This window comes from Cynoglossus semilaevis, chromosome 16 (genome assembly GCF_000523025.1).
Source record: "Cynoglossus semilaevis isolate Cse_v1.0 chromosome 16, Cse_v1.0, whole genome shotgun sequence".
Taxonomy (NCBI): Eukaryota; Metazoa; Chordata; class Actinopteri; order Pleuronectiformes; family Cynoglossidae; genus Cynoglossus; species Cynoglossus semilaevis.
This window is the reverse complement of record NC_024322.1, coordinates 9191755-9206216: the sequence shown is the minus strand read 5'-3', so window position 1 is coordinate 9206216 and position 14462 is coordinate 9191755. Positions and strand designations below refer to the sequence as shown.

The 14462-nt window shown below is 39.0% G+C and overlaps 1 protein-coding gene across 1 annotated transcript; it reads left to right on the top strand.

Annotated features, from left to right (window-relative positions):
- The first annotated feature begins 546 nt into the window (after positions 1–546).
- wdr3 (WD repeat domain 3) lies at positions 547–10073 on the top strand. The gene is made up of 27 exons (XM_008328517.2): positions 547–657; positions 1504–1710; positions 1796–2005; positions 2162–2280; positions 2374–2452; positions 3132–3227; positions 3809–3907; positions 4005–4106; positions 4758–4858; positions 5071–5175; positions 5275–5505; positions 5589–5682; positions 6301–6402; positions 6495–6577; positions 6673–6811; positions 7254–7310; positions 7413–7513; positions 7750–7861; positions 7946–8080; positions 8158–8208; positions 8354–8419; positions 8629–8721; positions 8891–8941; positions 9047–9090; positions 9179–9307; positions 9431–9524; positions 9773–10073. Exons 2-27 carry the CDS (start codon positions 1537–1539, stop codon positions 9926–9928), a joined length of 2823 nt encoding a protein of 940 aa, XP_008326739.1. The 5' UTR covers positions 547–657; positions 1504–1536; the 3' UTR covers positions 9929–10073.
- Positions 10074–14462: the final 4389 nt, after the last annotated feature.

Sequence of the window (14462 nt, the reverse complement as noted above, 5' to 3'; positions counted from 1 at the left end):
AAGAAAACAGAATCGAAATTAATCACTCCGTAATAAACACGTCAGACGAATAGTTATGAGATTCTAATTTCTAGTGGGTTTACTTTATATTTTTATTTCGATATAATTAAATTTGAATTAAAGTGTATAGTTGGAATTATTTGCAATTGATTCATTGAATCAGCTATGGTTATACGCTTTTATTTTGTAACACGGTACCGGGTTTTTAGTATAACACCTATTTGCCTTTAAATCTCTCTCTTGTCCATATCAGCTGACTAGCAGCACGAGAGAGACCTGAGTAATCCATTCAAAATCTTTTATATTTTAATAAGTAAACATCAAAGTATAAACGCGTTTAATATAACAATTGAACGATATAATTATTTTATTTTTATTATTTATTTTATTTTGTTGTTCCAGACCAAAACAACGGAAACAGAAAACTCGAACGAACATAACAACACACGAAAACAGATTTTAAACTAAGGAAATGTGAATTCTACTCTCAGACTTTATACCTCGAATTAGACAAAGACATAAATTAGGCTACATTTATAAATTAAGTTGGCGAATGTAATTTTATCAGTTCGATGTGTGATCGATTGGTTGCCACTACGAGTGCACGGTAGTAGGAAATACACGCAGCAGAGGTTTGCTAACAGCAGTACATCGGAGGTAAGAAGATGTAAAATTAGGAGGTTAACGCTTACAAAATCAATGTATAGTTATAATCATGTCAACAACATTTATATAATCTAATTTGCACTGTGAGTAATTTTTCGTACACGTTTGGTCCACAAACTTCACCACGTGGGTTTAGCGACAACCGATGCAATGCCTGTGTGCTCGAATACATATACACCGTTTTCAAGGCGGACGGGGTTTGCTGATGGTTCAGTTAATTTGCCCGGTCTCGTGCGCTAACCCCGACCACTCCGGGAAAAGCCCCAAACTAAAACAAGCGCTCACCAACCAATGCCAACCCAAAAGTAGGACAGAAACACAGAATTTGGAATTAAATTACTAACATTTACGATATACAGTATATATACAATGTTAACAATCTTCAGAGTCTCGTTAAAACGATAATCTGAAAAAACTACAATAACGGGACATCACAAGAAATGTCAACATCGAGAAACCATATAATAAAAACAAGCTACTTTGCTAGTTGTTGTTGTTGATACAAATATTCTTAAGCGTCGGTGAAAGGTACTTTTAGGAGTTCATACCTGCTTGTTGATTCGTAATCATATGTTAGTTCATTACATCAACATCACATCTACTCATCTACTGTATTAGGTACATCCTGCTTCTGTCAGGTCCCTTAGCCTTGAACTGTCCTAATTGTAGAATACATAAACCCAGCTAAGTACGCTGTATTATTAAATTTCGAGTGGATAAGCCTATAATAGTAAGCTGTTGTTAGCAGCTACAGCATAACACGACTACATAAACCCAGCAATAACTACTACTACATTAATAACTACTACTGTATTACTCTACATCTTTTGGAAACAGGAAGCAGAGGTTTGAGTCCCAAAGCAGCTGGTCATGGGTTTGACCAAACAATACCTGCGCTATGTTTCAAGCGCAGTCTTTGGAGTAATTGGCAGCCAGAAAGCCAACATTTCGTATGTGAAGCTCAGAGGAGGAGAGAAGGGACGCTATGTGGCTGTGGCAGCATGTGAGCATGTCTTCATCTGGGATGTTCGAAAAGGAGAGAAGGTGAGACTTCATTAAGAGCATATGTTCATTGTATGTCTCAAAATCAGATCCCATCCATTAACTGGGTTTTCCTCCCTTTACGCAGGTTCTGATCCTGCAGGGGCAGAAACACGAGGTGACATTCCTCTGTCCGTCACCTGATGGTGTCCATATCGCTGTTGGTTATGAGGATGGTGCTGTGCGAATCTTTAACCTGATGAATGGTGAAAGCAACGTCTCCTTTAATGGACACAAGTCAGCTGTCACAGTGATACGTTATGATGTATTGGGAGCAAGGCTCGTCACTGGGTCCAAGGTAGGGCAGGGCAGGCTGAGATGTTTGTACATTTATGCTTCTACGCCTAATACTTATTAGGTTGGGTTGTGCGAAATGTACATACACAACAACAGAATGGTCTTTTACAACCTATGTGCAATGGGATACAAACATTTGGAGGCATTTCTCCTGCAGGACACAGATGTGATTGTGTGGGACATCATCAACGAGTGTGGTCTGTACCGACTTCGAGGACACAAAGACGTCATCACACAGGCCTTGTTCGTCAAAGACAAGAATCTCCTGGTCACCAGGTAAGGCGTGTCTCTACAGCAAAAATAAATGATTGAAGTTGATCAAAGACCACATCATTTTAACCTCCTATCGCTCTCCTTTGCTGTTTCTAGTTCTAAGGACAACTTTGTGAAGTGGTGGGATCTGGACACACAGCACTGCTTTAACACCATGGTGGGCCATCGCAGTGAGGTGAGGGACTGTTGTACAATTCTGACTATGTGACCAGATCACATAGTCAGGAATGTGGTTTTCACACAATGTGGAAAAATCACCAAGGGAACACATTATACGTATGTTATTCATTTTTACCACCTAAACTATGTGCTAGGTCATGGGGGGAGTTGCCGAAGGCCTCTGTTTGACCCAGTGCTGATTGCATGTGTGAAAATAAAATAATAAAGGGTCCTGGAAAAGTCATTTGTTTTAAGTTGCAAAACCTTAGTCCTACATTAGTATTATTTTTGTCCCCAATCGGCAGCGTCCTTCACATAAGAAACAGCTGAATCTATTTAACTACCTTATTATCTGTGTTAAATACATGGTCACACACACAGGTATCACTTCCTTATCTCCTCATTTATGTCACCTTTTTCACTTCTTCTGAAGCAGAAAATGTGGTTCCAGCTGACTGACACTTTTCTATGTTAGTGATTTGTGCCAGTGTAACTTATTTAAGTAATGCAAACAGGATCTATAAGCTGCATTAAAAAAAAAATATCAATGACTGCGACCTTTCAGATGAATTATCAATTATAACAGACATTAAACTGGAATGTTGATGTGATGATAGAACACAAATAACACCTAACAATATTAACTTCCATCTTGTACATTAGAAATGAAATGTATTCACTGTGTGTGTGCGCAGGTATGGGGTATGGTGCTGCTCAACCAAGAGAGCAGGTTGTTAACAGGCTCCGCAGACAGTGAACTGAGAGCCTGGGACATTCAGTACATTCAGGAGGTAAGGACACTTCTGCATTTCTACACTCTTAACACAGTTGATGAAGTGACTACGATAAACATAAAAAACCCAACAGAGTGCCTGAATTTGCAGCTCGAATAATTGTTCCGTAATTCATCCTAAACAAACAAAAAATGATAATTTCAATCTTCTTATTATCAGTTCAGTATCACTTATCACTTCTTATTACGCTCCTTCATTGCTAATGTCTTACTGAGCTCAGTGGATTCACAAGCTGTACCACAGATGGTCACCAGGTGGTATTCAGATGGCTTGGCCTCAGTTTCACAACCTGTCATATCATCCATACTTTATAAAAACCTGTGACTCTTACAGCGCAGTTGACTCTACCACAGTATGGTTTTAGTTAGGCCTGATCTGGCATTTATGTCTGCAGCTGTGTCTAGCCTCCATTGAACCAAGTGTGTCTACATTTTAAGAAATGGTATGAAAATATATATTAAAAAATGAAAATAAAAAATAAATAAAAAAAGTAGTTTATGGAAAAATTACATTGTGAAAATTAGGGCTGTCAACATTAACACTAAATATTGATTGTCCGTCTGTGTTCCTGTTCTCAGGAGAAAGCTGAGGGTGAGCCTCAAGAGAAGAAGGGGAAAACTCTGCTGGATGATGATGATGATGATGATGACAAAGACGCAGATGAAGGTGTTGAAGAGGTAAAGGTCTATTGTTTAATATAATATGGTTAATAATTGCCTTTTTCCTGTATATATTTTTAACTTTAAATGTATCTTTTTTTTTTTCATTTTTCAGAGGATCTTAAGGTGTAAAAAAGCAGGTTCCATCCTACGGGAGGCCAGAGACAGAGTGGTGTCCCTCACGATGGACACAAGAGCCAGAGTCATCGCCTGCCATGTGAGTATCTGGACATATGCAGTAAATACTGTGTCTGTAAAAATATTTTTGTCCCGCCATTGATCCTCGAGAAGTCCTAAAAGCCTGGAACAGATTTCAAGCTTCCAAAAATCATAAATGAGGGGAAAAGAAACAGTTTTATCTTTCATGAATGAAGGAGAATCCAAACTTGACTTGAAAGATATCCTCATATGAGACAGGGAGAATTTAGTGATTTATAGAGGGATCCACTGCCATCTAACTTATTTTAAAAGGTTCCTGCCAGTCACAGACAAGTTTCACTCTTTTTGTAGAAACTGTGTCTCCTGTTATCACTTTCTGTTCCTTCCACATGTCAAAATATTTCCATGTGATTTACTTTGCCATGCAAACTGTTTGTAGCCTGGTTAGTTATTAAGTTATTTATCCCTGAGTTGTTTTCCTTTCATGCAGGCACAGACTCTGTCATCGTTCTTCAGCTGGCTCTCAGCTGTTTACTGTGATTTTAATGAGTGCAATCAGGCGGCTGACAAGTTATTTATGAAGCTGGGACCTAATTAGATCCTTAGCCTTTGAGTTTAGGGTCTGGTCACTTTAAACAAACATTATCTATACTATACAAGTTAAACATTGGATACAACAACTGAATTTTTAATTCCGTTTTCTCGTCAGGGCAACGACTCAGTGCTGGAGCTCTTCTCGGTGCTGACAGAGGAGGAAGTGAAGAAGAAAATGGCCAAGAAGCTGAAGAAAGTCAAAAAGAAGGCAGCCAAGTGAGCTCAAAGCAAACTCAACAGAAATCTTCCTCTTTATATATGCTGTGTTAGCAACACATTCCTCATAAAAAGAGCACGAACCAAAACCACTAATCAGGCTAAAAAGCTAGCTCTCGATTGACAGTTGTTCGTATTATTTGTATTGGATTTGCATTCATGCACAGACTGTCCATATATTTTTTGCTGATGCCACTCCCTCATCACTGTAGAGCTCAAGAAGATGGAGGAGAGGAAGCAGGGGAGCCAGTGGTGGAGAAGATGCTGAAAGACGAGATCGTCAGACTGGTAAATATCAAGGCCTCCTCCAAGATCAGGTCAGTACCATGTGGTGGTGGAGGAAAACGGAATGACATGCTGAGTCAACGTGCATTTTCAAATTCCTCTAACGCTGCTACATCTCCGTCCTCTCACAGATGGGTGGACTGCATTTCCTGCGCAGGAAATGAGTTGAAGCTGGCTCTGCTGCTGCAGAACAACACGGTCGAAACCTATAGCTTAAAGATGTCGGACAAGACGCCCACAGCCAATAAGACGGCTCGGCTCACACTTGGCGGCCACCGCACTGACGTGCGTACTTTGGCCTTTAGCTCAGACAACCTGGCCGTTCTGTCTGCATCTGGGGACACAGTCAAAGTCTGGAACAGGTGAAGATAGACTGAAAAAAAATGTCTTGAGTTTTTTTTCCCCCCCATCTTCTTTTATTTGATGGTTTAATCTGCTGCCACAGATCAACTCTGCAGGTGATTCGAACCATGTCCTGTGAATACGCCCTCTGCTCCCTCTTTGTACCAGGAGACAGACAGATCATCTTAGGAACTAAGGTATTCACTCGTCTACACACACACACACGCCATCTGACTCAGTGTTAAAATGTTCCTGCAGTTGTCCACATCTGGTGTGTTTATAATTCTCCAGACATTTCCAAAGGAATTCTTTTTTGCCATAGCCAGAACTCAAAATACCAAAGAAATATCCAAATGAACTCACAAAGGAAGGTCCTAGTAATACAATGGTTCCTCGTCTGAATGTCCCTGAGACTCGCCTGTTATATTCAGATCAAAACTCTGACAATTACCCCTACATATTTTAAGTGCTTTAAGGTAGAGATTTACTACCACATGTTTATTTTATGCAAAAAACAAAACAAAACAAAAAACAAAACAGTCAAAAGTCACTGTTGCCTTCACAGAACACTTACATATAATTCTGCAAACTCTCAAACGTCGTTTCAGACTTAGATCTACAGAATGCAGGTGTTATGCAGTGCTTTGCAATTTAGTGCTGTTGCTTGTGTCTCACTGCCCCCGTGTGGAATAAAATTGGAACTGCACAGTTTGAAGCCTATCAGACTAAACCTTATCCATCCGGATATCAGGAGTTTTGCACGACAACCCATTTCAGATTAACAACTAATAATTGGTGGGTTTTTTTCCTGACAGACTGGTAAACTGCAGATTTTCGAACTGGCCTCAGGAAGTCTCCTGGAGACTGTGGACGCTCACAATGGTGCTCTATGGTCTCTGTGTTTGGCCCCGGACCAGGTGTGAAATCAGTCACAGTCACAACCACACCTGCTCTGTAACTCTGATCTGTTAAGATCCTAGACTCATGCTCTTTTCTTTTAATTTTATAGAGAGGGATTGTGACAGGAAGTGCAGACAAAACAGTCAAATTCTGGGAGTTCGAGCTGGTCAAAGATGAAGGAAGTGGACAAAAGTAAGTGGCGTTTAGGACGCTGCGTATAACTGTCAGGTTGCATCTTCAGTGAAGCATCTTAAAACTGTGATGTTTTTGTGTGTTTGTGTACGCAGGAGGCTGACGGTGAAACACACTCGTACACTGCAGCTGGAGGAGGACGTTTTGTGTGTAAAGTTTTCTCCCGACCACAGACTGTTGGCTGTCTCTCTGTTGGACTGTACTGTCAAAATCTTCTACACCGACACGTTGAAGGTACACACAGGCAGACACGCACAAGTTCCCAAAAAAGACAATGTAGCGCAATCTAATTATCCAATATAGCTACAACCAGGGAGTGTAAACAAAGTGTTCTATTGTTGTATAGTGCCACGTGAGGACTAGTTCCCGCGTCAAATTTGTTTTATCGCCATACGTTGGAATCATGGAACAGGAATAAATTTATTGGGGATGACGACGTTACCACGAAACGTCAAAAAACCAAGGCTCTTCTGTATATATTCTGTATATCAAAAAACCAAGGCTCTTCTGTATATAAATATTTTATGTATGTAGAGCCTTTCCAGTTTTATCAGATGGCTCTGTTCAGCCAGTTCTTGATTAAAATAGTATTATACTAAAATGATCGATATCGTTCAAACAGTTTTTATCATTACTTCATTACAATCAATGTTTTTGTGCTCCACTACTTCTTTAGTTCTTCTTGTCCCTGTATGGACACAAGCTGCCTGTTCTCTGCCTGGACATCTCACATGTGAGTAGTATGCCCCCTATCACCGGTGATGACTGTCTTAGATTTTCTTCGACTAATATTACTGCTGCGGTAGAGGTTCAAACTTTTGCTGTGGTCCAACAGGACAGCATGATCATCGCTACTGGATCTGCAGACAGGAATGTGAAGATCTGGGGTCTGGACTTTGGCGACTGTCATAGATCCATGTTTGCTCATGATGACAGGTATGAAATAAACCAGAGTAGCCTGAGGGTTTGCCCAAAGATGATCTGACGGACAGATTATTTCATTTATCTTGATGGGATATTTTTATATCCATGTTATATATATTTGTATATATAAATATGTATTATATATAATCTATATATTTTTTAAAATATATATTTATATTTTTGGCTTTTGCAGTATGTTGCTTTATTTTAAGTGTCCACCCTCTTGGTTGTCTGTCTCTTCTCCACAGTGTCATGTTCCTCCAGTTTGTCCCCAAGACTCACCTCTTCTTCACAGCAGGAAAAGACAAGAAGATCAAGCAGTGGGACGCTGATAAGTTTGAGCTCATACAGACTCTGGAGGTGATTATTGTTGTTTTTATCGCCCGTGGTCTGAGGCACATCATGGGTTGTTTTCTCTGTTTGACAGCGTTCTTCTTGTTCCAGGGCCATCATCGTGAGGTCTGGTGTCTGAGCCTCAGCCCCAGCGGCGACCACATCGTGTCTTCATCTCACGACAAGTCGATGCGTCTGTGGGAGAGAACCAGAGAGCCCATCATCCTGGAGGAGGAGAGGGAGATGGTAAGATATTCAATCCACTGATGTCCACTGATATTAAGTTTCTTCAAATTAAAGTATATTTGCTTGTTTTATTACAGGAGCGCGAGGCAGAGTTTGAAGAGAGTTTTGGAAAAGAAGATGCACCTGTGGTGAGTATTCAGTTTTGTTCCTCCTGCAATACTTCATTTTCTTTTCTTTAAATAGAAACAGTTTGTATGAACTTTACTTTTCATCAGACTATGGAGGTTGGTGAATCACAATAATCTGATTTATTTACCATTTTTTCCATCACAGGTTCCTGGAGAGACTCAAGGAGAGGCAGCACCAGCTGGTAAAAAGACAGTGGAAACAGTCAAAGCTGTGAGTTCCACACAGGGGCTTAAATATATATTCATATGTATTTTTATGTACATATATTTATATGTGACAGGAAGATGAGACAAGTGTGGTTTAATTTTTGACTTTAGTTTGGCAAAAGTATAATCCTACAGAATGGCATATACATTAGTTTGTAAACTTTTAAGAAGAGCCAAATCACTACTTCATTTGTTTGTGATTCTTATTTACAGGCAGAGAGAATAATGGAGGCTCTGGAGCTTCTTAAAGAGGAGCGGAAGAAGCTGGAGGAGCATAAATATGCCTGTCGGCACGCAGGGCATGAGGTGAAGTTTTATTCCTAATTCACAGATCATCTGCCCTACAGCTTTTTTTATTATCCCGTAATAACAATGGCACCCCCTGGTGGCAGATTTCTTGAAAGGTCATTGCTTGAAAAGAAATGGAAAATATGCGTGGCTATAATTGAAAACCTCTTCTAATATTTTTTTGCAGCTTCCTCTGCCCAAACCAAACCCTATCCTTGTGGCCTTTGGGAATATTTCAGTACGTTATTATGTATATTAAGTTACCTGCAGAAATTTGAGTATTATTATAAGAATTAGATTTTTTTTCCAGCAGCTGTATTTGACCATGACATTGTTCTTTCAGCCGTCCAGATATGTCCTAGATGTGATAAGGAAGGTTAGATCCAGGTGAGCTTCGTTCTTGCTCATGAAGTTGATTCTTACCTGCACCTGTGGGTTCATGTGAATTCCACTCATTGTAACTTCTCATCACCAGCGAGCTGGAGGTTTCTCTGTTGGTGCTGCCATTTTCTTACATCCCTGAGCTGCTGACCCTCTTCAGCAGTTACATCCATCAGGGTCTGGAGGTGGAGCTGGTCTGTCGCTGCCTCTTCTTCCTGCTCAAGTGAGTGGAGAATGAAGTTTTTTATATTATGTCAAGGTTGGCCTGGGGAAAAAAGCCTAAATTATGTTTTGTTTTGACGAACATTTACAGTAATTTTGTATCCAACTGTCTGTTTTCCTCCAGAATCCACTTTGGTCAGATCTCCAGTAACCAGATGCTGCTGTCTGTCATTGACGAGCTGAGGATGAACACACTGTCCAAAGTTAAAGAAATCAGAGTGAGTGGAAAAAAGAATCTGTTATTCACACTTAGCCAAAAACAAAGTCTGATGTTTTTTCAAAGGTAGTTTTAACAAAAGATTTGGTAAAAACCCAGCCCCTAAGTAGCTCAAACCCTAAAAGTAACCTTATCCTAACTAACCGTAACCCTTACTTGAACCTCTGACCTTATCTCTAATCTTATATTTAAGAGCAAATCATATTTTTCTTGACTTCCTCAATCTGTTTTCTTCTTCACTTGATTCAGAACATGATGGGCTTCAACAGTGCCGCAATGCAGTTTCTGCAGCGCCAGATCGAGAGCAAGGAAGACGTCATGTTCTTCGCCGACGCCACGGGACGACTGCAGGAAAAGAAGAAGCGGAGGAGGAAGAGGGAGAGGGTTGTCCTCACAATTGCATAAAGCATAACAAACTGTATCTGTAATAACATCTTCTCTTGTCTTTTCCTGGTTCTTTTCTATGAGAGGAGTCAGAGAATCAAGTTTGTGCTCATTGTATGATCTGATGTAACGCTCACAAATAAAAGGAGTTCGGATTTTTCTCACACGTCTTCAACATTTGTAGGAGGCTTTAAAAACAAAACGAATCGCAGGCAGTGTATAAACAGAGCAGCTCTACATCTCCATAATAAATATTTAATAGATACAACTCATGCTTTAAGCAGCGGCAGGCTGCTTAAAGCATGAGTTGTATTTCTACTTTGCCTGATTCACACACAGAGCAATGTACACTGAGGGCAAGTTTGATTTAAGATGGTTTCACTCTCAAGTCTAAAGGGAGTCGTTCAGGACCGGAGCCAAACCAGGCCAAGGATGGTCCGGACATGTTAGCCGTGAGAGGGAAGGGGGTTTGAATCCCTGTTAGAGAACTACCTAAGCCCCCCAGACCTCCTGGGTGGGACCACACTGTCCCACACAGAGAGATTCCAACCATCCTCTGCTGGAATCAGGGAGATGTGGCCTTGATTTTACAGCTTCACAAATGTAACTTGGCCTCAATTTATGACCCCGGAGCTTCGGTATATGTGCGGAATATAATTCATAACTGGGAAATTTGGCTCACAGAACCCTGGGCTACACATTTACTCAGACTAAATGAGCTTCACAAAACTGGGGTGAGTTTTATACCTTATTTTTTTGGTAGGCCTTTTGCTAATTATGCTGTATTGAGTTTTATTTGAATATCTCATGGCTAACTCTTACATAACTTTTTATTACATTTTTAACCTACTATTGGGGAATGAGTATACTGGTGTTTTAACAAAGATTGGTAGGTTTAGTTTGACTTTGAGTTCTGAACAATAATTTACTTATTTTTATATTTACTGTCGTAGCAGTAAGTAGTGTTTTTTTGATTGTTTGTTTTTGATTCCTGAACTGATATTCTGGGATTTTTATATTTACTGTCGTAGCAGTAAATAGTGTTTTTTTGATTGTTTGTTTCCTTTTGTTTGATTCCTGAACTGATATTCTGGCCAGCATTCAACCATGTCTGGCTTTCAGACTTTTTTTTGTTTGTTTTGGCTGTTTTTGCTCTGGCTAGCATTCAGCTAATTAACTTAATTAATTACCACATTAAAAAGAAATTAGTTATCTCAGTTATTCCTAAAAACAACATTTTAATCTATTTTGCTTTGATCTCAATGAAATTTATTTTTTTAAAAATAGTACATGTTACCTTTCAGGAAACATTTCAATCCACACATGACACTCCACAAAAAGTGTTTGATTCCTCAACCTTTTTTAACACAGTGAAATAATGAAACCACCAGTAAAAACAGCCTGCTTTGCTTTTCTTGGTCAAATCTCACAGTGGACAAGAAACAAATTAACTCTGTATTTACAGGGCTTTAAAAAGGAGGGAGTGTGTGGGTCTGGGCTGTTTTATAGACCTGGACCCAGTGTTAAGGCTGTAAATGTCACACCTACCAATATTAAAAAAAAAAAAAAAATCCTAACCACACTTTAACACACACACAGGCACAGACATATTCACAACAGTGTCACAGTGTTAGAACCAGACGCTGTTTAAATTAACATCAGTCTATGTGTAAAGCAGGGAAACGCAATAAGTCAAGCCCTTTATTATGTTAGTTTTACCATTTTTGCCCCGATATTTGACAAGAATGTGACAAAGTTCTGTTTTCACATTAATTACATGGCAGGTTAAGTATAAAATGTGTCGAGGTGGCAGACGTCCAAAATGTAACAGTCAACTGCATTGGTCTGAAACCAAAAAAAGCTTAGCATTGAAAACTAGCTTTTCAAGGGTTCTTTTCACGCAAGTTAAATAGGGTTTTGATTAATTTACTTTCAAGGGTTCTTTTCACGCAAGTTAATTTAGTAAACTTTAGGTTTTGATTAATTTAGTAAACTTTTAGTTATAACTAATTATCTAGCTATCTTGGTTACTTTTTTTCATGGCTGATGTTCAGCTTTTGCCGTAAAATAAAAAAAAAGACGAGGCCAGCTTTCACAATGTCTAATTACTTGGCCAACCTTTAGATATTTTGTTAACCTTTCAGCATTCTTAAAACTAAATAATTCACATGTTTTATTTATTATATTTTATCTATCACTGAATTGAGTAGACATGTTTTTTTTTTGTAAATCTTTAGGGTATTTTTAAAATAAGGTTATATTTATTATTTATCTTTCCCATATCCCCTTGCTGTCAGTGTATTATTGGTTTAGTTTTAAGTTAAAGTTGAACTTTGTTGGGCCTCTTATTATTATTACATAGTTTAGGTAAAATGTTATTATTTAATTTAATGTTAAACCGAACTTATATTAATATTTATGTATCAAAAAGTAATTTGTTTTGATACTTAGACATGTGTTAGTGATTTTAACATAATTTAAATTGTAGCCTTGCATGGTCCCAAATACCCAAAACACCTTTTTGTTTCCGCAAACAGAAGAGGTTTTATTGTTTCTCAGAACAATCTAGAACTGGACCTTTGTTTGAAGGAAACCAGTGCTGGTCATTCAGCAGCCCAGGCTTTTCTGGCTTTTATAAATTATGTGCTCTAAAAAAAAGGGGGGGATTTCAGTGTCCGAATAATTAGATTAAATTTATTACATTAGGCACTGTTTAGTCGTGACGGAAAATCGTAAAAAATAACTCGTAAATTTGACCGGAATGACAGCCAAAGCATACAAAATATTTTATTTGCGCGAAAGGAAACATTTTATAGCACTGAGAACTGAAGTTAGAGTAAAACCTCTTTTTTGTCGCTGTAGAACATACCGGATTTCGACAAGAACCACAAAAGTAACATTTAACATGTACAATACACAACATATTCTATTATTCAAGTTTTCAGGGAGCCGTTGTTTACTCCGTCTATAATTCCTTCGTAAATTTCGGTTATTATAAAAATCCATTCTAAACCCTGAAGTTCAACCTTCAACCAGAACACAATGGCGAACACAATGGACCGATAACTTCTCCCTCTCAGTCGCTAGATGGCAGTCTTGCCTTTGTGGTTTAGAAAGTTTCATTGTTTGCGGAAGTTCAAATCATGTTCTGCTTCGTATTCACGTCTTCTTATATTTTTACTGAGCTTCTTTAAAATACATTGGCAAATAAAGTGTATATACAGCACATTTACTACTTAATACCTATAAATAAATCAAAACTGACGACGTACCTTTGTTTTGTTATCCTGTCACAGCCCCGTCGTGATGATTGAGCATGGCTCCTGTGAACTTGTTCCATTAAATGACGCACAATGATGCTTCTGTGGGCAAAACAAACAAACAAAACAATTATTTTAATAAATTTACAAATAAAAGCCTGTTAGCCTGCTGTAAAAAACAAAACAAAACAAAAGACTTCCTGTGTGCCACCTTAATTATCCTTCAATCAGTCTCCACAGCGCCACTCAGGCGAAGTATGAGAATGGCTCCACCACTAACCTCCAACAAGGAACTGTGACCCCAAAGGTTTAAATAGACAATTATATAAATGTTTCATATTTTTTTTATATTATCTCAAAATGGACATGAATGGGCCTTGTGTATTATCAGACCAGTTTATCATTAAATGTGAAAGGTTATACACTACACTATGGCAGTGTATGCCTCGTCTATTTTTTTGGAACTTAAATAAATTGCATTCAATAAAGTTCATATGAGAATCACTGCTTCACTGCTGCAGTTTACCACACTGAAGTGTTGCATGTTAAACACAGCTGTCACCTCCTGACAGATGACTGTTCCTTGTCTCTGCTCTCGGCCACAGCTTGTGCCTTCCTGTAGCAGCCAGTAAAATGTGTTACTTTACAGCCGGTATTTACATTACGTTTTGATGGACGGGAGATAGCATTACTATATGTGGTCTACACCGCTATAGGCTGTCATCATACGGTCCACATGACATTATATACTGCAGGATAGGACGGGCCCCGAGCTGCTGACTTGATTTGGTGGTGTCTCCATCTCTCTGCCAAACATGATAGGAGCTATAAATGTGTACGAGCCATTCTCAGGATAGATGCTGTTGGCAGAGTCGGGCGTCCAGTTTCAGCAGTGTGATTCCACTGGCAGTTAGAGTAGTGTGGAGAATGATGGACAAACTGTTCAACTTGTGTTCAACTTACAGACACGAGTCCACTTCTACTCCCACCTTATATCAGAAGTAGGTCGTCTCTTTCACTGTGTTCTTTATTTGAATGTACTATACTTTGTGAATACTTAACATTGAAGTGTTTCTTTCAATGTCAAGTATTTACAATTTACAAAAAATAAATATACGCAAATATCCCAGAAAGTCTGACTAATAATGGGTTTTCATCCAGTGCTGTTCAGACTGGGAGCTTTACGGGTTTCTGTGAGGCAGAAAGAGTCGTCATTGCTGCACATGTTGAGGTCGGGGCCGGGAGCTCAACCTCCTCTCATCTCAGCGGAAGACGGAAACATGTTTTAATATCCA

What these genes read in the sequence shown, in the direction of transcription:
- wdr3 (XM_008328517.2), top strand. Translation starts at nt 1,537, where the DNA reads ATGGGTTTGACCAAACAATACCTGCGCTATGTTTCAAGCGCAGTCTTT. An exon ending in TGGTGGGCCATCGCAGTGAG is followed by an intron (nt 2,453 to 3,131) that starts GTGAGGGACTGT and finishes GTGTGTGCGCAG; the next exon opens with GTATGGGGTATGGTGCTGCT. An exon ending in CCAAAGTTAAAGAAATCAGA is followed by an intron (nt 9,525 to 9,772) that starts GTGAGTGGAAAA and finishes CACTTGATTCAG; the next exon opens with AACATGATGGGCTTCAACAG.